Source organism: Lissotriton vulgaris, chromosome 3_1, assembly GCF_964263255.1.
Source record: "Lissotriton vulgaris chromosome 3_1, aLisVul1.2, whole genome shotgun sequence".
Classification (NCBI taxonomy): domain Eukaryota; kingdom Metazoa; phylum Chordata; class Amphibia; order Caudata; family Salamandridae; genus Lissotriton; species Lissotriton vulgaris.
The window spans coordinates 831,674,053-831,700,315 of record NC_141689.1 but is presented as its reverse complement, the minus strand read 5'-3'; the positions used below and the strand labels follow the sequence as shown (position 1 = coordinate 831,700,315).

Sequence of the window (26,263 nt, the reverse complement as noted above, 5' to 3'; positions counted from 1 at the left end):
ATTTTGCACCTCAGAATGGATGATTTTTTAAAAACATTTTGGGGGGGTTTAATTATATAAACAATATTAGCATGTGATGTCTTACAGCAAGAGACAGAAGTACCAGACAGGAAGTTCTGTGGCCGTGCCTAAGTGCTAAACACACAACATTAGCGCAGGGTGCATATAGGTAAGAAGGTCCGTATTGTCCTTGGTATACGCTTAACGTATCCTGTACCAGATCATCATAAAGATGTAACTGGAGATTAAAGGAGGGATAAGGATGAGAGGCGGGCGGGCTTAGTAATGGTTGCAGATTCTAAAGAGCGAGGTGGTCATTGTGGTGAGGGTAGGCAGGTTGGCCTATGGGGTTGTGTTAACTGTGTGGGGGAGGTGAGGGAAGACTGTGGGCGAATGTTAATGTTGGTACCCCGATTGGGGTAGTGATTATAGCATATGTGGGGAGCACATAGTGTGTTCACGGGTAGGCATGGGTGGAGTTCGCAGAGTTCACGGAACTCCGTGAAGTGACAAAAAACTCAGGGGAGTTTTGCAAGTGGTGGAGTGCAGTGTGAACTGCCATTTGCGCTGACCTTCCTGCCACTCGAGTAGAAATTCTATCCAAGTGGCAGCACATGTTCGCCAACTTACCGTTGGCGAACAAGGAAAAAGCTCTGCTGCACTATGCGGCGTGGAGTTTTCTGCACTCCCAAGCTCCGTGGAACATGGCGTGCAGAAAACTCCCTAAAATCCGCAAACGGAGAGAAGTTCACTGCCGAGGCCTATTCACGGTGATTGATTGACATTTCCCACCTCCTAATGGAAGTGTGTGAGTAGGAGGGGCCGGCCCACTGAGGGGAGATAGGTTGTTTGCGCAGACATTGTACCGCCTTGTAACAGAGAGCTTCTTCTTCTGCTATGTCCTATTTGCGCACTGCCCCCCATCATGCATCCACTTGGGGGGCAGTAGGGGAGTCCCAGTGGAGTATGAGTGTGCGTTTGGCAAGCAGAAGAGCTAGGGCCGCAAAGAGGGCGCATTCTTTTTGTTGTTTCTTATGCTTAAATTTGTATAGGGAGCATGCTTCCCATGTGTGAATGTCTGGTAGCTCTGTGACTTCGCGTAAAGTGGTGTGGATCTAATGCCTATAACTTTGGAGGGCATGGCAAGACAACTGCATGTGCATGAGGTTTGTGTCAGGAGCTCAGCAGCATGGGCATTCAAATAACCCTGGGTGTAGTACTACGCTACGTTCGTGGAGCATGCGCAGTCTGCACTACTACACACTATGCAAATTGCACGTAGCACAGTGCAAAAATGTGTCGCGTAGCGGGCATTTTTTGCTTGCTCGCAGTCCTCAAGGTCAAGTTGGTGACTGCAAGCGAGCAAAATCAACATCCCGGCGAGACTTTCTCCTCGTTCGTGATCAGATCGCGAGCATGGAAAAAAGCCTCCCGGCGAGATTCTCAACTTGGGGAGGTCAGGTTTCTCATTGGGAGTGGTCGCGTATGCTCGCGACCGCTCGCAATGAGAAACTAACAGTCTGCGTTGAGAAAGCTGCCGCTCGAGTACAAATCTTCTCGAGCGGCAGAAAACAACCGCTTGCACTGTGCAAGATGCCATTTGCAATCATTGCACAGTGCGGACAAGCATCCGGCACTGTGCAATCAGTGCAAACAACATTTTCCCTCCGCACTACGCAGTTCGCGTAGCTACGCATAGTGTGCGTAGTGCAAAGTGCACTTTGCGTAGCTACACGTAGAGCTACTACGCAAACTAAGTCCAGGGTTACATTCGACCTGTGTCTCAGGAAAGTATTGGTGTAGTTGAGGCAGGTTGAATAGGCCCTATGGAGCATAACAAAGTGTATGTTTTTAAAATGGGAGTTACTGGAGACTGATTTGGGAAACACGAATACCCGATTCCATTCCCTTTCATGCAGCATACTCCAAAATTCATCTTCCCATATGTAGCGCAGTGCTGTGAGGGGGTGCCTGCCAGTTTGAGAATGGCTTCTTACAGCCAGGTGATAAGTTGACGGCCGGCACCAACAGCTAGGATAGTCTGTAGAACTGGGTGTGCAAAGGGTCCCCGGGCCAAGAGGTCCCAAATAGGGTCACGTGTGCTACTGAGCTGTCTGTGCAACAGGAACTGTCCTGGTGGGAGGCATGTTCCCCCGCCAGTTGGTCAAAAGAGAGGAAATGGCCTTTGGCACAGAGGTCACCCACTGTAAGCACTGAGTGTTCTATACAGATCCTCAGGTCCCCAGTAGGGTAAAAAAAAAACAGATCGCATGGGAGACCAACCAGAGGTCATATCTGGCCATATAATGGGGCTCCATGGTAGAAGCGATGTATCTGGGTCATGCATTTGCTAGCTGTTGCGACCTGCAAAGGCAAGGGGGAAGGGGGCAGAGCTTTCGGAAAGAGGAAGCCCCAGATAGTTGATATCGACAGGGGTTCTGTTCAGCGGGGTAACCATTGGAGCAGTGCCGCCATAAGTGTGGCAGTGTATGCTCAGACATGAGTCCCTTGCCCACTGGATTCAAGCAAGCCGAGCTGAAGACGGCTGGAATGTCAGAAACCGGTCCTCGGAAGCTTGTTTCCGGTCCAGGGAAGACATGGCTTGGCAGTTCGGGCTGGACTGTTCCTATGAGGCACAGGGTCAGACTGATTTGCATATAGCCATGTCTGAACTGGGGTGGCAGAGTGGGCTAAAGAACGGTGATGGATTAAACCCAGATCTTTTGACTGGGTGTGAGTGTTTGATTGATTCAGATGCTCCGTCCATCACCACCCCCTTTTGCACCACCCTTGCAGGTAAGAGCACTGGGCTGTTGGGGCCAGGTGGGAGGGATTTCGACAAAACGACAATGTGGAAAAATGAATTATCTATTTAATTTCCCTCATGGTAGTCTGTCGAATTCCCCCCAACCTGCCTCATCGCCCCACTGGTCTTACCTGCACGTGCCGCAGCTGGTGCCATGAGTTACGAGAAGGTTCCGTAATATTCCAGGGGAAGACCATCCGACCCCAGTGTTTTGTTTAAGGCAAAGTCACAGATCACTTGCGCCACATCCTATGACGTGATCACTACATCTAAGGAAAGCCCAGTGGAGTTTGAGATACGCGGGAGAGTAATACCTGCTAAAAAACACTGGAGTGGTGGCATTGGGTGGTCCCCTGTAGATGGACGAATAGTAATTGTAGAAGGCCTATAGTATGTAAGTTGGTGTACCATCAGTGTTGCCTGCGAGATTGACCACTTCACTTCAATGATGGGGCAAGTCATGGACTACTGTCGGACTAGCCAGGCCAGGAGTATGCCAGATATATCACCTTCCCTGTGAACTTTGGCCACATGGGCCATAAAATTGTAGCGTCACAGAAATTCTAGAAGGGCAACTTAGGAGGTATTCACCTCCATGAGTTGTGTGGAGAGTGCAAGGTTAGTATCAGCTGCTTTGCCCAAGTTATCTAGATTCCCATTGGCTGTCACAATAACCTTCTCCAGTGACCTGCGGACTCCTGCTATCTTTTGAACACAGACTCCTCTCATCACCACCTTAAAGTCATCCCACTCCAGCACCCTGGGGGAGGCTACATTATGATTCTTGGAAACATAATGTTGGATGTGGTCTCCCTGCTCATCACAGAACACCAGGGCTTCCAGGCAATCTCCTTGTAACTTCCACATAGGAGTAGTGGGAGGGCACCCATCTGAGGTCCATAATTTGAGAATCATGATCTAAGACAACGCATCCCAGATAATCTGAGTGCTGGAGAAGGAGCACCAGTGGGGTAGAGCAAAGGGAACAGTCGAGTCGAGTGTGTACATTGTGAGATATGGAGTGGAAGGAGTAGAACTGGAATCCAGGGTGTCGGTATCGCAATGCCAATGGCGTGCCCAATTCTGGAAGCCATCCAACTGCGTGTATGGGGGGAGCAAGGTAACGGGGAATGGGATCTGTCCAGCGCAAGATCAAGCACACAATAGTAATCGATGCCCAACACCCATGGTAATGTGGTTTTATGGTCGAGTGTGGTGGAGAGGGTATCCTAAAAGGACCTCTGCTTGGTGTTGGGTGCGTAGATGCCCCTGAGGAGTAGTGACCGGCTATCAAGGTGGCTCTCCAGGAGTGCACAGCGGCGCTGCTTGTCAATGATCATACTTGTTTCCTGGAATGGACCACAGGGAAAAATCCATATCAGATTGTCTCACACGTACGCCGATTCGGTGGTGGTGCATGCTTCAGATGTTCAGGGTGAGGAAACAAACGTGAACTAAGGGGGCCATGACAATGTGAGGGTAAAGCAAGCAGCATATGGGGATGCCTCCCCGAGGCAATGCCACCTTACCCTAGTCCCCAGCCCACACCCAGAAACCACAGAAGGTCCTCCCACCAGGATGCAGCAATAGTGGGATGGGGTTAAAATGGGGATGGGGAATAGTGGTTATAAGTAACTGTGCCAACTTCTCAGAATGGATGATAATGCACGTATACTTATTTTCCCCCATTCAGAGGAGAAAACTGGGATTGTGCAGTGTTTCCCCCACACAATTTTAACCAGATATTATCTGGAAAAAATTGTGCCTCGAAAGAGTGCGGTATCACTGCACACGGTGTAGTCCTAATTCGAGCACAGAGTCGTGGTAGCGCCCGAATCAGCACTTTTGTAATGATGGCCTTAGGTAACGTTTAAAACTTATTGGTAGTCCATAGGTCATAACTTTGTATGAAGTTTCAGAACATCAATTTCCCAAGGAAGACAACAGAGTTGAACAGAGCTTACTTGGTACGGATAAAGGAGTTTACAATAATGTTAGCTTCACTAATGTCTGCAGAATACATAAAAGGGATACTTCATCCTATGAAACTCATTTCCTAAAAATGTTTGCTAACAGTAAAATATTACCAACTACGATATTACACATCATAACTTTAAAATCAAGAAACCTAAGTAGAGAGACAAATAATAACAAATAGACTGAAGCCAGAATTAAAAGAAATTTGATTTGTAGACACCACGGTTAGAAAGCTTATATTTCTCTCAATTTGTACCTCATGTATAGAAGACACCTACGAAACTGACCGAGATAATCAGAACAAGTCAAAGATAAGTAAGTTATGCAAATCAATATATGCATGTATATGTGATATTCAGATAATTTTACCAATTCACATTTATTTCTGCACATTGCCTAAAAAGAGAGAGAGACAGTGTGCGTGTATGTGTGAGCGAGAGATTCGGACTTGCGCTTACTTTCTCATCTTTACTCATATGTAAAGTAAACAATAAATACTTTACGAACTCATGCAGTCAGTTAGAAAAATGTCATTCCATACTACATGCATGTTTTGGACACTAGGTTGATTGGAGCTCTTTGTCCAGTTTGCGGCAGTTGTATCATTGTATGTCATTACTGACAAAATCAAATGTGTTTAAAAGTGCCATCCGGAGTAGAGATAGAAGCATCTTTATGCAGAGTCGCATCTCTAGTAATCACCAAGAACACGAGTTCAAGAATGGTGCTTTGCTTGATGAGATCAGTTTTGGCTTTGAAGTGCATCGTCAAACTTTTCATCGGAGGGCCCCTTTATCCATTTGACCTAACCTCTTTCCAAGATAAACAGCATTCACCAAGTAGTTGTATCCGACATGCTTAAGTTGAAATTACATTCAACAGGTGGTAGATGTCACTAGAAAAGGACCCATTTTTCGGCTGGAAGGTTAATGACCACTCAGTTTAAATGTATATGCAAGCAATGTACGCATGTTTTATGAACATTACACACCCATACATACATGGCACTTAATTTTACCCCTCGAATTCAAACACTTTGTACTCGTGTATAAATCACACATCTATTATGCGTGTTTGTCAATTTCGCAGTGGCTTTTTCGTCCTATAGAGGGGATTGTATGCCAATAAAGAGTAAAACAGCAAGATATTCTCAAACAGTGCAGGTTGTTGTATTTAAAGTAAGATTTTAAAGGTCATTGTATTAACATTAACAAAAAAAGAATGCAAATAAAGTGATGAAGAAAGACTGATCTGTATTTGTCTTTTCTTCCATTATTTTCTGTCAATTATGATTTTTAACAACATTCTGCTGTTTTGATGGGTCAAACTGTACATTTAAAACCACCATCTACATTGCTTCTCGCACCGTCCTCCGAACTCACATTACCCTATTAACAGTCATGATTTGGCTATATTGAGATGATCTTTGACCTCTTGTTGAAAATGATTTCTACTTCTGAAGTTATATTAACTAAAAAGCAAGCCACAAAGCTAAATTGGTACAGTTTCGCTTTTGTGTTATATGTTATCTGGGGCTGGTCCTGTGCAAAGGCCCTCTGCAAGTCTTGGGTTAGTCCTAATCCTAAAACCATTCCAAAAGTTGGCCACAAGAGGATGCTCATTACTACAAAGGATATCAAGAAGACCTTGTGCCTTATGCTCCAACAATCCTTCAGACCTGAGAATCAGATAATAATGTTCTCTGACAGTGTCCTTGCAAAGATGACATATTAGCTAAATGTAAGTCTTGTCTTCAACTAAGTAGAGGGCTCCTTTGTCCAATGCCAGCCACGTGAGGTGATTTACCACTTGGGTTGTGTTTCAGGATATAGAGAACTATCAAAGAAAATGTGGGTGAAAGTTTAGTGAGTAAACGTACTACAAGCTGAATACTGGGAAACATGACAATTGATTTGCAAAGAAAAGAAAGTCTATTTTACCTTGTCTGACAGGTGCAAATTGTTTGTCCCCATTGGGCTTTTCACCCATGTACCTTCCTTGATAATATGTCTGTTCTCTTCCTGCAGCTGGTGCAGACTAGAGGGAATGCAAAATACAAATGTATTGACATTTTCTGAATGCTAAACACATTTCAAATGTTGTACTTTAACAGTTCATTTGTCAAACAGTAGACAAAAGTCCCAATATCTAGCTCCCGAAACATTACCTTAATCATATGAAAGTGGGGGCAATATGGATTCATACATCAGAACAGCGGCTTGAAAAACAAATTTATGTGCAGATATGTTTTCTGAGGAACAATGCGACAACTTCTAGGAAACACTGCCACTCTGTGGCCTACAGCCATATTACAGTACCTTTTCAACAGATTCCCAAATGGTGACGAAGATGAAAAAGAGATGAGAGACACAGAACCAAGACACATATTGATTATCAAGGTACTTAATAATTACCAAGTTGCCTATTTAGTGCCATGTGTATTTTGATGGAATGTGGCACTACAGTACTGAGCGTATGTGCGTCACATATAATCTATAATTAACTTTTGTAGATGTGACTGTTGATGTTTATGGAGATAGAAGAAAAGGGAATGTTGTAGGGACAGTGTTTAGAAACACTTTGAAAACGTCTAGAAGCAACATTCGTCAACTATTTTACCTGATTCCTCTCAATGGAATTGCGAGTTAGGCCATGAAAGAGTTATCAATATTTTGTATGAATTTGTTTTGCGTGTTTTTTCAGTAAAGAAAAGTTGAGAGCTGCCTGGGGTTGCAACCTTTAAGTGAATTTAGATAATATTTTCTGAGGAAGCATCCCTGGCTGAGAAAGTATATAGCCTGCAAATTCTTAATTGACGCTGAAGAACGGTATAATATCCATGTCCAGTATTCATGTGTTGTTCATGCTGTTTGCTAAAGGACAGTCCTGGGCACCAGGCAGTCTAATGTTCAAGATGCTAAATGAAGCTGCTTCCACAATGGGAATAAACACCTGTATAGGCCATGTAGTCACGGTATAGATGGTAGTCAAAGTACTGAAAAGTAGTATTTCGCATACTTAAGACAGCATCTTTCACATTTTCAGAGCGATTCAGTACAGGCAAGGGCCGAAGCACTGTACAGAAACTGAGCAGTTCTTCCTGAATGCAGTCGAAGGATACCTTTGGACACAAATGCCTGCACTCCCCATATTGAAAGAAAAGGGAACAGTTGGGTGTTTCTTATTACTTTTATTCTGATTTTCTCTACTTTATTCTTCATGTAATACAATATATTTTATTGACTGTGATTTTTTTTTATCTCAACATTTCTATGCTTACAACTTTAAACGGAGAACCAATGTGTACCTGTGCATTTATGTTCTACAATGAGTAACTACGTTTACAGGGCTGCTAGGATTTTTTATAAAGGCGATATTTATATTATGTGTTGCATGGATTCATAATAATTTGACATAAAATATGTCCTTGCATAAAAAATGTAAAGTAATATATAAGTGTATTAGTGATCATAATTTGGTGGCTATTTCTTTACATTCAAACTTGAAAGATAACTATTCCTCAAAAAAGGGTGGGCCAATTGGGTATACAAAGAACAAGGGTGTTGGGCTAAAGTTTGACAAAAAAGACCTGCACCCTTTCCTGCATGAAGTAATCCAAAATAACCAAGCTGCCTTTTTTTCCTATCCATCGCAAGAGGTAACTTCCTATACCATTTTATTTGTGCTTCAATATCCAATATGTTAATCTCTAAATCAGCCCCATCAAATAAACAACCCCTTGGGGGTTTAACTCAGTGTGTTCCTCTAGCCATAGACAATTAAAAGATGCTTTACAAACAAAAAACAGAAATAATCTTGCAGTATCTAATGCAAAGTAATTGTATAAATCTATCCTTGTAGAAGATAAAGGCTTGGGATGATCTTCTAGAAGCGGGAATGTCAAGAATAACTCTAGATTCTTGGAAGAAATAAACTGCCTCTTATTCCCTGACAATCCATCACCTGGGGGAGGGTCCTTAATCTCAGCAGAGCTGTGAGAGAATTTTTTTCAAAAGTATATTGTAGGAAATTGGGTTTCTGTTGCAGTGACCCCCCTCCCCCAACCTTTTGTCAGATTTCTGATGCACTTTGACTAGGCATGTACGGTGCCACCCTCAGAGCCCCCTCACCTAACACATACACACTACCATTGCACTCTGTTGGGCATATGTACAAGGAATTAATGCCACCTTAGCGGCACTTTTCCGACGGTTTTATGGCGATATTTACATCCCATATATACAAGCTCTCAGTAACCTCTGTTAGCCGTAGTTTTCCGGTGAAAACGTCAATAGAAAAGATCGCCACTTCTGTTAGAGATAATGACATGCAAGGGAGGCGTTCCCGTGCAAAAACAGTCGCTAACCCCACTTTGCTATATGTACAAGGGAATCCTTGAAGGTAGGAGGACCCAAAAACTGCGTCTAACTGCAGTCAGAGGTAGTTTTTTAAGACTGGAGATAACACCGGGGGCCTCATTTCAGCAGGGGTTGGTGCTGGACAGGGCTGCAAGCAATGTTGCTGCGTTGCCCTGCGACAAAACTACAGGGCAGGAATGCGCACCATCAATAAGATAGTGTGCATTCCTTGGCCTCATTCATGAAAAGTGCTGCAGCGCTGCGACAAAACAAAGTTGCACCACTTTTCATTAACCTCTTCTTGCGACACCACGGATGCGCTTTATTCACTGGACAGACTTCCATTACCAGGTAATGACATATACGTCTGGAATCCTGAAGCATCTGACTGTGCCAAAGTCATGCATCGCTGTAGTCATGTCACAAGCATGATGCAACTCCAGCAATGCATGAGGCCAGCCTATCCTTGTGGCACTGCGTCACCTTTATGCGTGACATCAGACAGGCGCAAGGTACTGACGCAGTGCCGTCCTACAATTGTCGCAATTAAATCTGTGGGATTTCACTGTGCCACTCCTATGAGTCCTTGTCGCTTGAGAATGCACAGCTTGTGTACATCCTACCTGATGCATGTATGATGGGGCACAGGGCTTCACAAGGTCAAGTGTCACTTTGCAAATTCGGCGCAACGTGGTGCTAGTTTTGCCTGGTCCATTCTCGAGGGGTGCCAGGGTGTCGGCGCAGTTGGAGATCCATTGGTGGCGGTTGCGTGCTGCGGTGTCATCGTCTGTAAGGGTTGGCCGAGTGGTGGTGCTGAGGGAGTTGACGAGATGTTCTTTGGTGGCCTTGATCCAGCTGCGAGGGTGGGCGATGATTGCGGTGGTGCACGGTGGGCATGGCGAAGACAAATGTATACAATGACGGTCCGTCCAGGATAGTCCGGTGGTGTGGCTGTACTTGAAGTTCCCGCTGGCGGAGGAGACGTGCTCGACCGTGTGTCCTGTTATGTGGCTTGCTACAGTGACTAGCTGCTTGAGTCTGATGTTGGAGAGCTTTCCCAGGAGGGGGTGGTATTCTGGTCACTGGGGTTGTTCAGGAGGAAGTAGTGTTCACCGAGTAGGATGTTGTCGGTGTATGGGAGAGCCTGGGGTGCAATGAGGTCTACAATGGTATCAGAGAATGGGGGTCCATGGCCCAGGGGGCCTGCAGATGAGGATGCAGCAGAGGAAGGGGTTGGGGTTGGCCTGGATCTGGATCTGAAAGTTGAGGCATTCCATGGTCACATTTGGGTCATTAGAGTGTGTGCTCAGTCGGAGTGTGCTTCTGTAGGTGAAGGCAATACCAGCTCGTTAGCGGTAGGGGTGGTCCTTGCAGGTGATTTAGTAACCATCAGTGATGGCGATAGCGATGTCCAGTCCCGAGCAGAGGTTGTTCCAGGCAGGCGATGTGGCATCCAGGGTTGATGGTGAGGAGGGTGCTGGCATAGTATCTGTGGAGTGTCCGAGAGGTAGGGTCCTTGGTGCTGAGCGTATACCAGGGGCAGACGGACGCAGACTGGCTTGCCTATCGCTTGCCTATGGCACGGGAGATATCCATTACAACGCAGGCATTACATCGTAATGCCTTTACAATGCAACTACAACAACGCAGGTGCCTTTACATCGCATTTCATTCAACGCTTTGTGAGGTCAGTAATGGGATATTTTTAGGTTTTAGGGCAGGTATGGGTTTCGGGTGCGGGGAAGAAATTTGGTGTGTAATGGGTCAAAATACGACATTTGGGGTGTGTTTTGGAGTCAATTATGAAAATTGGGGTGTGCATTGGGGTCAAATATGATTTGTAGGGTGTTTTTTGGGGCTCAAAGATTCATTTTATGATTTAGGGTTCAGGGTTTGCTTTGGGGTGCAAGGGTTAGTTTTAGGGTTGCACTCAATGAACTGGGAATAGTAATATTTACATCTCCGCTATTCAACACCTTCCCTAGTGTTGCAATATGCCTAATATTACTTTGCATTGTAATGGAATGCGATGTAATGTTTTGCGTCTTAACTTCATATATACCTTCGGCACACCAGTGGTACGCCCTCTGCAGAGGGCCGCACAGCGGCCACCATTGTAAAGTGCTGCGGGGGACAGGACAGCAGGGAGTTGGGAAACGCCGGAAAGGACACTGGATGAGGCGTGGACGTGGGGAGGTGTGTGTGAGCAGGTATTGTAAATATTTAAATGAAAGAAATCTTACCTCGAGGTCCCATGTCTTTGATGCTCCTGCTCTCCTGAGTCTGCTTCCAGGAACAGGAAGTAGGCAGCCAGGCTCCATTCGCAGGTCCAGCAAGGCATCCAGGCTCCAGACGCAGGTCCAGTGAGACATCCAGGCTCCAGACACAGGTCCAGTGAGGCATCAAGGTTCCAAACGCAGGTCCAGCGAGGCATCCAGGCTCCGGGCGCAGGTCCTGCAAGGCATCCAGGTTTTCATCCTGGTCATCTTGGATGTTGGGTGGCTTGAGGGGGTTGTTGTGTGTTGCACTTGGCTCTGGCTGCTCCATTCTGCATTTCATTGAGCTGACTAACATGCGTTTTTTTGCCGCTAATGGGCCTTTAGTCGGTTTTCGCTCGCTAACGCCGGGATTTCTATTGCCATCACACTAATGTTAGCGGCAATTTTTGCCACTGATCCCTGAAGCTATCACCATGTAGCGAAAGCTTGTAAATACGTCGTTAACATGGCAGTAATTTTCAGCGGTACACGGCAGTAAGAAAACTACAGCTAACTAACGTTAGTGATAGTTTTTGCCACTCCTTGTACATATGGCCCTGCATGTTTTGGTGCAGACAAAACTTAAAAGTTGACATGGCACGCATTCCTGTGTGCCTTGCCTGCCTACCACTGCCTGTGGCATAGGTAAGTTACCCTCTAGCAGGTCTCACAGCCCTAAAACAGGGTGCACAATCCCACAGGTGAGGGCAAAGCTGCCTGAGCAATATGCCTCTACCATGTATGCGCCCATTCACAGACATTGTAAGTTCAAAGAAGCCATATTGAGTACATGGGCTGGAAGTTTGTCATTATGAACTCAACAGCTCCATGTTGGCTTTACTGAATCCTCAGCATAATAAACCACACTGATGCCAGTGTTGAATTTATTATAAAATGCACTCAGAGAGCATCTTAGAGATGCACCCCAAAAAATGACCAACTCCTAGTGTATTGGCTGACTGGTCCCTGCCAGCAAGCCACCACAAGAGAGGTTTCTGGCCTCACAGGGTGAGAGCCTTTGTGCTCTTGGAGGTCAGAAACAAAGCCTGCCCTGGGTGGAGGTGCATCACATACCCCCCTCCCTCTGTCAGGAACAGCAACACTTGGCAGTGAGCCTTAAGGGCTCTCACCTTGTTATCTGTTGACTGAGCAGCTCCTACTAGTGGAGATGCCTGCTCCCTGCCCAAGCCCCACTTTTGGCAGCAGGACAGGCGGGAAAATTAGTAAGCATGGTAGGAGTGTACACCTTAGCCTGGCACACACCTAGGGTCACAGGGAGCTGAGGTGACCAGCTATCTTAGAAATGTTTCATCTTTAATTGGAAAATTAGGCCCAATAGAAACAGAGATGTGCCCCTCTCCCCGAAGGGATGGGGACCCCAAAGGGTGTGGTCACCCTAGTAGAGAGCAGCCATTGGCTACTGCCCCCAACCTCAGTAATGCCCTTAAATTCAGTATTTAAGGACTTCCCTGAACCTTCTTTGTCAGATTTGATGACCTAAGAATAAGAAGGGCCAAAGTGCTGTTAGCAGTGGAGAAGATGGCAATTGACTTGGCCCAGCCCTACCGGCCTGTCTTCTCCTCCAGCGACCCTGCTCCAAGAAACATTGCGTGGCCCACAGCCAGCAACCTCATGAACCAGGGAGGACCTGTGCTGTCTTTGAGAAAGACTATAGTTTCCTGTGGATTTGGATTTATCCAGCAAAGAAACCAACTCTAAGCCTCCAGATCAAGGCGAATCCACTACACTTGCACAACTTTGCATCCGACGCCCACAACAAAGTGGCACAGTGGGCAATCCTGAGATGAGATCCAGCGCTGGACGACCTCTCCTGACCTCCCCGTCAATGCCTGCAGCCTCAACCTGAAGGGTCCCCCCGACCGCGACCAGACCTGGAGAGAAAACACGACCCCAAAAGACACCCCTGCAGCTGCAGCCTCCCAGCCTTGGTGTGCCACAACCAACTGTGTCCCAGCATCCCCCCACTATTCAACTTACCTCTCCAGGCGCAGGATTCTTTTAGCCAATCTTTGGAAGCAAGCCTGAAGCCCTTTTTCCCGACATAGGATCTCCATTGGTTTCAACAGGGCTCTCAACATCTCCTCTGCACCCTGCACCTAGCAGCCCTCATGCCGCTGGGGATGCAGCCTCAGTGCTCTTTGATGTCCCCTCCAGTGCTGATCTTCACTCCCAGGGCCTGTGCCGCAGACTAGCAGGTACTTACCTGTAACTGCTGCCTCAACTAGGTGCCCCAGCCCTCCATAGATAACATTGGACCCAGTGACCTCTGCATCCAGCCGCCCGTGCCACTGGTGGTGTAGTACCTACCTTGGTCAGACCCTGGCCCAGTGTTGGCCCAAACCGCTTACTCACCTATATGTTACTCACCTGTATTTTTCCCATAGGATTGCCTTGGTCTCTCACTGCATGCTAAGGGTGATTCTGAAAACAAAGTATCTCTTTCAGTATTGAAAAGCATTTCTTGCACACGTGCAGTATTGTTTAATGCTATACAAACCAATTGCCAGTAATTTGAAAATATTGCACAAAAGTACTTACTTGTAACTGAGTTCAACTTGGTTCCTGGAAATAAAGGTAACTAAAGTAATATTTTTCACAAACATTGGCGTGGAGTCAGTCATTGAGTGTGTGTTCATGCCTTGTATGAGTATGTACACCAAATGCATTCACACTACCCTCTGAAAAGCTCAACCCAGCTACCACTAAATTGAGAGTAAGGTATTAGGTACTTTTACCTCCACTATACCTTTGGGGACTCTCTGGACTCTGTGTACATTATACCTCTTTTTGTTATATATATACAGAGCCAGCTTCCTACATATATACTTCTGAATTGCCAGATGGGCCACCACGCAGAAATGCTGTGGTTGAAAGAGTAAATACTCAAGCAGTAATTTAATCACTGTAAATCACTATAAATTAAGTATTGTTAGCAATACTAAGGAGTAACTTGGTGAAGGTGCCCAGTCCTGATGGTGCCTCGATATCTTTAAGGAGAACATTACACTATGGGTCCACTTGCTACAAATGTTTTGAGACCTGCAACTGTAGGCCCAATTTTAGACACATAGAAGGTTACATCAAGTGTCTATCTTTTAGAAAGGGGATAGGAACCTTCCCAGTTGCTATCACGTTATCTCCTTATTAGACTCCAACGCCAAGAGCTTGGGCTGTGTCCTTCTGTCAAGGCTAGATAGCTGGGCTGAAAAACAAAATAATTTTTCAGGTTTCATCCAGGAATCGGCCCAGTTGAGCAGTGTTTTAATCTTTATTTTCATCTTGGGGGGAAATATGTCAAGGCCAGGGGATGTGCCTTATACTGAGCATTCATGGATCTCTCCTGTGTCTCCGACATTCATCAATTGCTCCAAGTTATGGTCCCTGATAAAACATAATTGGTGGAAAGGAAATTAGTTACTTTGTATGGCATCTACTTTAGAATACCTATGGCAAAGTCCATTATGGCCCCCAGGGAGAATGTACCACTCTTATTGGACCAAACTGTGGGGTGCCACAGGACTGCATTGTGGCACAGTTTTTGTTTTTATTATCTGCTAATTAGAGTCGACCAACACTTATCACTTAGAGGCAAGGACCCAGCCCAGATGGGGAATCACCCAATTCCAATTTTGTTATATGCGGATGGCGCAGACCTCATCACAAAAAAAGCAAACCGTCTACAATTGTTGATGGATTTATTCCTGATCTTTGTCATAGACTTGGATTTCAAATTAAATTTAGCAAATCATTAATTATGTCGATTGACCACCATAACAACAAGAGTAAGTCTTATTCCATGAGCGTGTACCCAGCTATGTAAGGTGAAGACCTTTAATTACCCTGGAACCTCTTTTAAAGGTTTATTAAATTGGACTCCACTTTTAACCTCAAGATCACAACAATATAGTAGAGCAGCTGAGGCAGTTTTCTGGTTATCGCATAGGCTACGCCACAAACCAGTGAGAGAAATGATTCAGATCTAATAAATGCTTGCCGTGGGCCTCTATGTAGTGAGCATTTGGGGATATAGCAACCCAGGCATTCTCCAACGGCTTGAGAATACTTTTCTTTGTATACTCCTCTCAGTCCCATGGGGTACTGCCTTAATTTATATGAAGTTGAAGTTAAAGTTTCTTGATAGAGCGCACTGTGACCTAGCGGCTTCCTGGTGCTGAAGTAGAAGGCTGAGAGGAGTGGAATTCTACTGAGAGGAAATCAGCAGGAATACGCTTGCGAAAACAGGAAGGTCTTAAGGGCCTTGCGGAATTGAAGGTAGACTGGGATTGATCTGATGGACAGTGGAAGACTGTTCCAGAAACAGGGGGCTAGTACAGAGAAATGAGTGCCTCCAGTCTTGGATCTGCGGAAACGCGGAACACTGAGGAGGGCTTGATTGGAGGAGCGGAGGGTACGGTTGGGGGTGTAGGGGGCTAATGAGGGAGTTAATGAAAGCCGGGGCAGTGCGGACACGGGCCATGAAGGCCAGACAACCCATCTTGAAAAGAGCTCTCTGGCGGATGGGGAGCCAGTGGAGGGATTTCAAAACAGGGGTGATATGGAGGGACTTGGGAAGGTGCAAAATAAGGCGGGCGGCCTGATTCTGAATAGCCTGAAAACGGCGAAGTTCGTAGGCTGGAATGCCCACGTAGAGGCTGTTCCCGTAGTCGAGACGAGGCAGAATCACTGCCAAAATAATACGTTTAAGGGCATCAGAGGCAAAGAAACGGGACACTTTCCGAATGATCCGGAGGAAGAGGAAACAAGAGGATACAACTGAACTGATCTGGGTGTGCATGGAGAGGTCCAGACTGACTTTAATGCCCAAGGTCTTAGCAGAGGCCGCTGGCGTGGGCGGGGGGCCAAAGGTGGAGGGCCAAAAGGCAGCAGACCAAGGAGAGGTGGTAGGGCCAGTCAGGACCAGCTCCGTCTTGTCCAGATTAAGTTTGAGTTGATTGAAGTTCATCCACTCAGAGATGAAAGCTAAGGTAGAATGGAATTTAGGTAGGGAGAGGAAAGATCAAAAACCAACTGGAGGTCGTCCGCATAATTATATACAGAGACCCCCATTTCAAGGAGAGAAAGGATGAGGGGGTGAATGTAAAGATTGAAGAGGAGGGGGGACAAGGAGGAGCCTTGGGGGACCCCAAAGGGGACCGGGCGGGAGGGGGCCTGAGTCCGTTCAGTGAGAAAAGAGGTGAGCCAAGAGAGGGCAGTACCCCGAACGCCCGCTGCGCAGACACGGTCAAGTAGAATGGAGTGGTCAACCGTGTCTAACGCAGCAAACAGATCGAGGAGTACCAAGGCTTGGGTTAGATTTGAGTCAGCCTTGCTCTTAAGTTCGTCTAGAACGGACAGGACCACTGATTCAGTGGAGTGGGCCGGGCGGAATCCAGCTTGGTGTGAGGCCAAAAAATGTTTTTCCTCGATGAAGGTGGAGAGGCATGTAGTGATATAGCTCTCTAGAATCTTCCCGAGGTACGAAGAAGGGAAATGGGTCTGAAGTTGGATGGGAGGGAGGGGTCTAAGCCGGGCTTTCTTAGGATAGGGAAGACTATGGCCGATTTTAAAGATTTCGGTACTAGGCCAGAGGAGATAGAAGCATTGAGAAGGGAAAGGGGGGATCAGGGCAGTGAGTGAAGAGCTCTCTCAGAATGCGAGCTGGAACACAGTCAGCCGGAGAGCCTGACTTAACTTTCTGGAGAAGCTCAAGGAAAGAATCCAGAGAGATGTGGGGGAATTGGTGAAGAAAGGAAGAAGGTGGGGGGAGAGAGGGGGAAGGAGGTGGCGCAGAGATTGGAGGAATGTTGGATTTGATCTTTGCAATCTTCTCTAGGTTGAAATCGTTCAAGGAAGAGCAAAGAGTTTGGGAGGGGATGAGGTTAGGGTTGGCCCTATCGGAAGCAACTAGATTACGAATTATGGAGAAGATCTCCTTGGGTTTGTTGGCTGAAGAGGTGATTCTCTCCGAGAAGTAAGTGGTTTTGGCTGAGAGGATGGCCTTCTTGTAGCTGGCTAAAAGAGACTTATATTTTGCTCGTAAGAGAGGGCAATAGTTGCACCTCCAATGGCGTTCAGAGCGCCGAAGGTCCAGTTTAAGGGTTTTTAGTTCATCCGTGAACCACTTTTGGGCGTCGTGGGGGCGGCAAGCCTTAACTTTCTTGAGGGGGGCAACCAGGTCGCAAAAAGAGGACAACCAAAGATTCACAGCGCCTACTTGAGAATCAAGGCAAAGGTTGAGAAGATCGGGAGGGGAAGAAGCGAGAGAGGCACCGAGAGAATTGAGATCAACCCGATTCCAATTGCGGGCCGAAATGTTCTTGGGTAAGAGGAGTTTCTCTGGAGGTTCGAACTCGATGGAGAAGGAGATCAGGAAGTGGTCGGACCATATGCAGGGGAGAACAGTGGGGGAGAGGATGGTACAGCTAGTCGACCAAATTTGGTCTAATATGTGGCCCTGGACGTGAGTGGGGGAGTGAACATGAGGGAGAAAGTTAAGGCACTGAAGGGTGGCCGAGAAGTCCTTGGAGAACTGGTCTTCCCTGGGGTCGTCCGGCCTATAGTTAAAATCTCCCAAAAGGAGCACTGATGAGTTGTTGACCACGAGCGTAGCCAAGAGTGCCTGTAAAGCAGGTACAAAGGAAGGCATGTTCTGAGGGGGTCGGTACATGAGGACTATTGTGAGGGGGGCCGGAAGATTAAGTGTGCGGGCAACTAAAAAATCAAAACCAGGTATGGGAGGGTAGGGAAGAAGCTGGAACTGAAAAGTGGAGCGAGTTATCATGGCTTTACCGGCTGGGCGGTCCGCCCAAAGGGCGTAGTAAGAGTCGGGAAGAGTAGACAATAGGTCAGGAAGGGAATCCGCCGAGAACCAAGTTTCTGTGAGAATTAGAAAATCAGGGGCCTCGGTGTCCAGTAAGTGGAAGAGTTCGAGCTGGTGCTTACCAGCCGATCTGGTGTTTAGCAGGTAGGCAGAAGTCGTAGTGGGGGGGCGAGAGGGGAGAAGGGGCAGGAGGGGGAGGAGCGTGTGGCCGGAGAGTGAGCGGCGTGGAACTGGACGAGAGGGAAGAGGGGACAGAGATGCCCAGGGAAATAGTACGCTGAAGCAGAGAGGGGGCGATGGGCTGAGTTTTGTCAAATGAGAGTAACTGAGCTGAGGTATAGGTTAGGGCAGGGGCAGGGTGCATGGCCCCTGGTCCCGGCCGGTCGCGGAAGGGCGCAGACAGGCTTACCGGCTGCGCTCGGACACTGCGCGTACGAGGATTGCACATTTTTATGGAGTGAGGGGGCGTGGCCTCCCGAAAGTGGGCGTGGCCTGTGGTCTCGTCGGCAATGGCGGCGAAAGTTTTTCAAACCCGCAGCAGCGCTAAGATCCGCTGCGCGGGGATAGGAAACAGAAAGAATTCTGGAGTGAAGTGTCCGAATACAGAGAGACAAGGGTGAGTGCACACAGTTAAAATACAATTTGCAGTTTTTTAAAAAGTCGTAGTCAAGAGCGTAATCTCCCGGCTTCCGCCTCAGGAGCAAAGTACTTCTACCGCGAACACTAGAAGTCAGAGCGACTTATGTAGGTGCCAGGACCAGGGGGCGTGGCCTCCCAAAAGTGGGCGTGGCCTGTGGTCTTGTGGGCAATGGCGGCGAAAGTTTTTCAAACCTGCAGCAGCGCTAAGATCCGCAGCGCGGGGATAGGAAACAGAAAGAATTCTGGGGTGAAATGCCCGAATACAGAGAGACAAGGGTGAGTGCACACAGTTAAAATACAATTTGCAGTTTTTTTAAAAGTCGTAGTCAAGAGCGTAATCTCCCGGCTTCCGCCTCAGGAGCAAAGTACTTCTATATGCCATGCTGATGCAGGTTTAAGCCATATGGAGGACACCATTGGGCTCTCCCCTTTGATGTTATGAATTTTCAGTTTAGTGCAAACCTGAGGCGGGCCTGATGTGGTCATTCTTAATGGACTGCCTAGCTCTTGACAATATGGGTCACATTCCGTGGTTTACTTATATGAGGAATGTATTTAACATGCTGGGAACCCCAAAACTGTTCTGAAACCCAACATGCCTAGTCCCTGGCTGAAAAGAGGAAGGTAAACATCTTTCTTAGAACCATTGCCTTTGGGTTCGCCTGGAAAGAGCCCCATCAATGAAGACAGTGGAATTATATATTGCTGTGTCCACCTCAATGGGGATAGAACTTTATTTGATTCTAATATCTAACACTACCTACACATACTATCTTACCTGTTCATGACTGAACACATTGAACTTTGTGATAGTGTTTCAGGTACAGGGATTTAAGGCTGCCTAAATGCCCACATTACGCACTTTTGCACTCTACCCCGTGGGCTTCTTTTTGGACCCGATCTTATGCAAAGCCAATGTCAGACATTATCAGATTGGAATGGCTTTTTTTCATCAATTTGGATACCAATCATTTGTTATGCTATAATTAACTTCAACAGAAGTGCCATTAAGATAAGGTAACACTATGGAGTGCCTTTGTTTTTTGGGGTTTTTTATTGAGCGTAGATAGCAGACATTGTAAACATGGTAAACATGGTATACAAAAAAAGGAACAAACTTTCATAATGCCCAAATTCACATTACAGTAGACAATAAATAGATTCACATATAGTATAACCAGCATTCTAAAAAAGTAAAAAACATGCTGCAAACTGGCCTCGGTTCAACAATTGAAAAGCAGGCACGACATGGAATAAAACCACACATATCTTATTTACCCCAAAATAGCCTGCCTTACACATTTTCATCAAAGCGTGAAACCCGAGCATAGCCCTCCCAAGTTGTCTTAAATCTATGAAGCGCCCCTACCCTTTTTGCATATGCCTCTTTGAATTGGTAGGTCAGTGCTAACTTGGGGAGCCACTGTCCCTTTGTAGGCATCTTCTGAGATTGCCAGTTTTGCCACACCAGAGATATGGCTACCACTATAGCAGCAAAAACTAAATATTGCCTATACTTTGTCAGCTGACTAATTGCATGAGAAAAGCCAAAAAGGGCTAGCAGTGATGAGGGTAAAATATCCATAGACATACAATCACTAATGAACCTAAACACCACTTCCCGGAAATTTTGTAGTTTGGGACATGTAAAGAATATGTCCATCCAATCAAGTGCCCCCGCCAGGCTTCATCTAAAACATTTGTTTGGAAGTGATAAAGCCATTTGTGTAGACTGAGGATGGTATAATACACCAGCTACCTCGAAAGGAAAGACATCCTTACCCAGGTTTCTCGTCTAGGGCATCGGGGCTCCGCCCCCTTTACTTTCGCCCTCATCACTATCTCCAAATTAATAAACCAAACTCATTGTTAATTTATTTTTGGGCTTTCCACGCTGCATTCATTTACAAAAAGCGTCCATTTTTTTTCTTTCTGGGTCCAGGAGCCGGGACTGCTGCACACTTCTAATTTTCAACTCACAGTACTTAATCACGCTGAATGACACTTTGTGCCTGGGCGATCGCAATTTCCACTAGTTGCCGGGCTGATGATTTCACAGCCCTGAGGCCTGTGAGGTCATCAGCTCGGTAAACACATAGCATTGAGGGCCAGGCTCCACCCCCCCAGGACGTCCAAGTAAAATTACCCCCGGGCGTTTTAGATTGAAGCCCCGCAGTGCTAGGGCTTCATGTCACTCAGGGAAGTGAGAGCACAGTCACCCCCACCCTTTCCCAACTCGTCACAGGATTGGTCCCACCCTGTGACGAGTTGGGAGAGGGCAGGGAAAAGGCAGCAAGCCGGCGGGAAGTCAAAAACTCGAGTTTGCGCAGTTTGTTATTTTTGAAGACGCTGCACAGACTCTGATACCACACTGCATTTTGTAAGGGCCATGATTAGTGGTGGTATAAAACACATGTATGACACTGCACAGCAATACTCTCTGGCTGCTAGGGGGAGACTCGCGGCAGCATTAGCTAAGGTGGTGTTGATGCGCAATAAAATTGTGTGTGACTCGGGAGGGTGTCTGGAGACTCCAGATGGTGCCCTGCAACCCCCAACCCAGTGGACCACGAGGTGAGAGGTTTAGATTTTACAGCTCCGTCTGCCCCTGAAACCTTTAGATTAGCAATTGTTTGTGTGCTTTAGTTTTTCCTCTTTATGCATTTCGTAGCTTTTATAATGCGACTGTTAGAACTCACCTCGAAGGCAGTGCTAATGGTCTGTGTACACAACTGATATTCACGCACCCATTTGAAAGTGCTTTGATTAACGGTAATGATTTATGTAATACTGGCCTTCACGGCACACACCTTATCTGATTAGAAAATGCGTGGCATTGTGGCAAGGCAAGTGGCAACATATTTGTTTTGTTTGTGGTGCCAGTCAGCTGAGAGTATATTAAAATCAATTGAATTGTTCTCGATTCCCGCTTGTTTGAAAAAATAACCACCATACTTAACTTACTGAATCACGAAAATGGCGGCACAGCACGACCGGAACACACAACCTGTGCACACTGCCATCTCACGAGTCAAGATAATAAGAGCAGAGGTTAACTTTACTTTTAGCTCAGAGCGGGTCTCTGAAAGTCACCATTGTTAAATCAAATGCTGAGTATAGAGTAGGTTTCCGTCCCGCTTCTTCGAGAATTTCAGCTTATATTCTTTAATTCATACCATTAGATACTGCAGTACCCCAAGTGTTCTTTCTGTGTGTGTTTCTAAGTTTGACACTGTTTGTCCAGGCCGAAAGGTAGCCGTGTAAAAAAAAAAAAAAAAACGTTTTGGGATTCGGATCGGATGAAAAAATAACTACAGGATGGAGTATAGTAGTGTTTAACAACTAGTATGGGATGTGGCTGCCTGTGTGCAGTGTAGTGGTTTGAACTATCTGACACTAGAGTTCAGCTCAGCCCTGCATGTAACGCCAATTTATAACAGGCAAGGAAGGCAATGAAGGGAATCATAAGAGTGCCAGGTGCAGCGCTGCCTGTGCACATGTTAAAAAAAAATTGCGCTAACTTTTGACTCGCTCAATCCAGTGCATAATTTATAAATGAAATTTCATTAATATCCAGGCTCAGCATTTTCAATTTACATCAGTCAGTCTGATCAGATTGTGTGTGAGTCGGATTTTGTGGCAAGTAACAACTAGCTATTGTAGTGTGGGAATGTATGTTAATTGTGTGATAGGACCTGCTTTTCTGACCCCATTTAAAAAAAGAACACCTATTACTTTACTGCGTCACACCACTCACACAAGTTACAAAATGGTGGCACAGTCAGCTAGGCCAGCTGGGTGAACTTGAAAGGCGGGAATGCAGTCCTAGCAGACAGCTCGGGGTAACATGTAAAACGGCTGAGAAAGACATCCTTTGATGAGCCCCTGTCATTCATCAGAACATTAAGCTCAGTCTGTCTGAACCATCCCTACCCATTCATTTAATTTAGTCATGAACTATAAGCCAGGCATTTTAAGAAGCTGCATGACCCCTTGACTGCCACTGTCTGCAACTTGATGGGCCCCCTGCTGAATGCGATGAGGCACCCCTTAGGCTCCCAGGCCTTTATAGCTAAGTGGAATTTGGACCCCTGAAGTGTTAGGGGCGACCAGATTTGTCAGGACATTAAAATGGGCCTCGTAACAGACAGCAGGACATATGACCTCAGGCTGTAGTCTGCTCTGCTGTAGTGTAAAGAATATGGCATGAAGAGTATCAGCTTTACAAACCACAGGCAATGCAGAGACAACCCTTTGTGCAGGTAAGATAATTGAAACCCTTGCTTGTAACACAAAACAATTTTAATTCAATAAGATGTGGAGCATTTTGTATGTGTTTATTTTCTTTAAATATTCCAAGGCTGTACTTTCACCATTGCTTTATAAACCTTCTTGCTTCCTCAAAATAGCTTAAAATAGGAAATAGCCCAATTTCCCCACTCTCTTTTCAAAAGATTTGCCCGTGGGTAGAACCCCAATCAACTCACCTTATTTATGACTGTTAGATTTGCTTGCTTTGCTCGCAGTAAAGCACTCGCCCCCAAATTTTACGCCCTACCACTTTCAAAAATCACCATCCGCCACTGTCCTTACCCCCGAACAGTCGCGACCTCCTACTCCCCCCTACTGGCGTTACAGATGTCCAATCCCTGACTGACCACTATCTTAGCGCAGTGACCTCAATAATTAATGAGGCTGCTCCCATGCAGCTAAAAAGAGTCTTCGCTAAAATCTCCAACCCATGGTATGACGGGAGTCTCAATGAAGATAGACGAGCCATGAGATTGGCAGAGCGCACCTGGAGGACAGCTCCCTCTGCACTACACCTGAAAACACTGAAGAAAAAGAGAAAAGCCTACTTCAGGAAAATAAAGCGCTCAAAAGCAAACTTCTTCAGCCTCCAGCTCGACCAAGCAAAAAATCGCCCTAGAAAACTGTTTGAGTTAATCAGAACACAAGCCAAGGAACAACCCCAACCTCTCAGTACCTTGCACGAAGCACCCTCCTGTGAAGACTTCGCCACTTTCTTTACCCAAAAAACTGACAACATAAAGAATGATCTCCGCGCTGACGCAAGACTCCACAACACACTCAACTGCATAACACCCACCGAACCTAAAAACAATGCAACATGGTCAACCTTTGAAACCTACTCCGAAGAAGAAATAGGCAAACTGCTCAACACCTTGAAACCTTCCAATCACCTCTCGGATCCCCTCCCTGCTAACGCTGTCAAAGATTTCATCCCACTGCTCCTTCCTCTCTGGACTAAAATCATCAACAGCTCGCTCCAAGAAGGAACCATCCCTGACTCCCTCAAAGTTGGACAAGTCACACCTTTGCTAAAGAAACCTACTGCGGACCCATCCGACCTAAACAACTACCGTCCCATTACCAATATTCCCACTCTCGCCAAATTATTGGAAAAATGCGCTCAACTACAACTGACTAAACATATCGACCTGTTTGATCTCCTCAACCCGCATCAATCAGGCTTCCGAGCAGGACACAGCACTGAAACAGCTATGACTCACATAATTGACGACGCCCTTCAAATCCTAGACCAAGGTGATACCTGCCTCCTCATCCTGCTTGATCTCTCTTCGGCATTCGACACTGTCAAACATGAGAAGTTACTCAACCTTTTGAGCACAAGAATGGGTCTTTCTGGGACTGTTCTCAAGTGGTTCACCTCCTTTTTACACAACAGGTCGCAGAAATTCAAGAGTAACAACATGATGTCCTCTCCAATACCTGTGTCGTTAGGCGTCCCCCAAGGATCTTCCCTATCACCAACCCTGTTCAACCTAGTTATGGAACCTCTCACCACCCTGCTCCAAGCATCCAATGTACTTTTTCACATGTACGCAGATGACACCCAACTATATCTCAAATTACAACCCCCCAACGACATTTTACTACTGAACTCTACGATCAGAAGCACCCAATCCTGGCTTGCTGATAATCATCTCAAACTCAATGCTCTGAAAACAGAATTCCTGCTGATCGCACCTCCCGCAAAGATCCCCATCACGCAAACCTGGCTTAAACAGTTAACTGCACTCAATGTCCAACCCATCATAGTGGACTCAGCGAAATCTTTAGGCATAACCCTCGACTCCAACCTTAACATGCAGCATCATATCAGCAAGGCTACTAAGGGAGCGAACTTCCAAATCAATACACTGAGGAAACTTAAACCCTTCCTACCAGCCAAAGACTTCCAAACTGCAGTACAAGCTCTAGTAATCCCGCGAATTGAATACGGCAGCACTGCCCTTTGCGGTCTCCCGTTAACCAGCACTGCACCCCTAAGAGCCTCTCTAAACGCTGCAGCCAGACTCATCACTGGATCAAAAAAACACTCGCACATCACCCCTGATCTGAAAACACTGGACTGGCTGCCTTTTGAAGCCAGAATACATTTGAAAATCGCCTGCATGACACACAAGGCTCTACACCTGAGCTCTCCCGGATACCTCACTCAGAAGCTGTCAATCTCTGGCGGCTCTAGAAAAACTAGAGGCACAGACAATCTTCTGCTAAAACCTCGAAGATTCCGGAAGGTAAAAACCTATAAACGCTCCTTCTCAGGAATGGCACCCAGGATCTGGAACTCACTCCCTCCTGAAACTAGGCTCATCTCCTCCTACACACTTTTTAAGAAAGAAGTAAAAGCTATTTTTATGGCCAAATACACTTGACCTATTAGCGTGGATTTGGAAAGACCCTGCTCCGACCTGTATTACTTTGCTCGAACTCTATGACTATGTATTTCACCTGAATTATTGTTGCTACTAACTATCTACGCACACATTTAAATCGCTGTTCGAACTCTATGACTATGTATCTCACCTGTATTATTGATGCTACTGACTATCTATGCACACATTTAACTGTTATATTTGTATTATTGATGTGCTGTACTACTTATGTGTAACCCCACTCTCTTGCGGGCATTCCCAGCCGTGTAAAGCGCTCTGATATCTGCAAAGATCCTGTTCGCGCTATATAAAACTTTCAAAATAAAATAAATAAAATTTGCCACCCTCAATGCCTTATTCTCAAATTCACACACTTGTTGCCATTCCTTAATATTAAACCAGCAGTTAGTTTCCTGAGCAATTTTTGAAAGCATTGCCTCAACAAGATTCTTGTTTGAACCCTGTCGTAGTAATCAATACCAATTACCAATACCACTTAGAGTCAATTCTAGGGCTGCTTTTAGAATTATTCTTTACCTCTCATTGATTATTTTATACTTATTCATGAGAAAACAAGCTATCTGTCTATAACTTAACCAGAGATCGCCCCTCTGAGGTGCACAATGTAATGTGAATACCTCCCACGATATCAGATTGGTACCATTGTAGAAATCTCCCAG

General features: G+C 46.0%; 1 protein-coding gene across 1 annotated transcript in view; it reads right to left on the bottom strand.

Moving 5' to 3' along the window:
- The window catches only part of SHC3 (SHC adaptor protein 3), a 437,106-nt gene that overhangs the window by 29,431 nt on the left and 381,412 nt on the right, over window positions 1-26,263 (bottom strand). Inside the window, exon 9 of the mRNA XM_086961141.1 lies at window positions 6,724-6,820. Coding sequence (XP_086817267.1) covers window positions 6,724-6,820 — 97 coding nt within the window. The remainder of the gene's footprint in view (window positions 1-6,723; window positions 6,821-26,263) is intronic.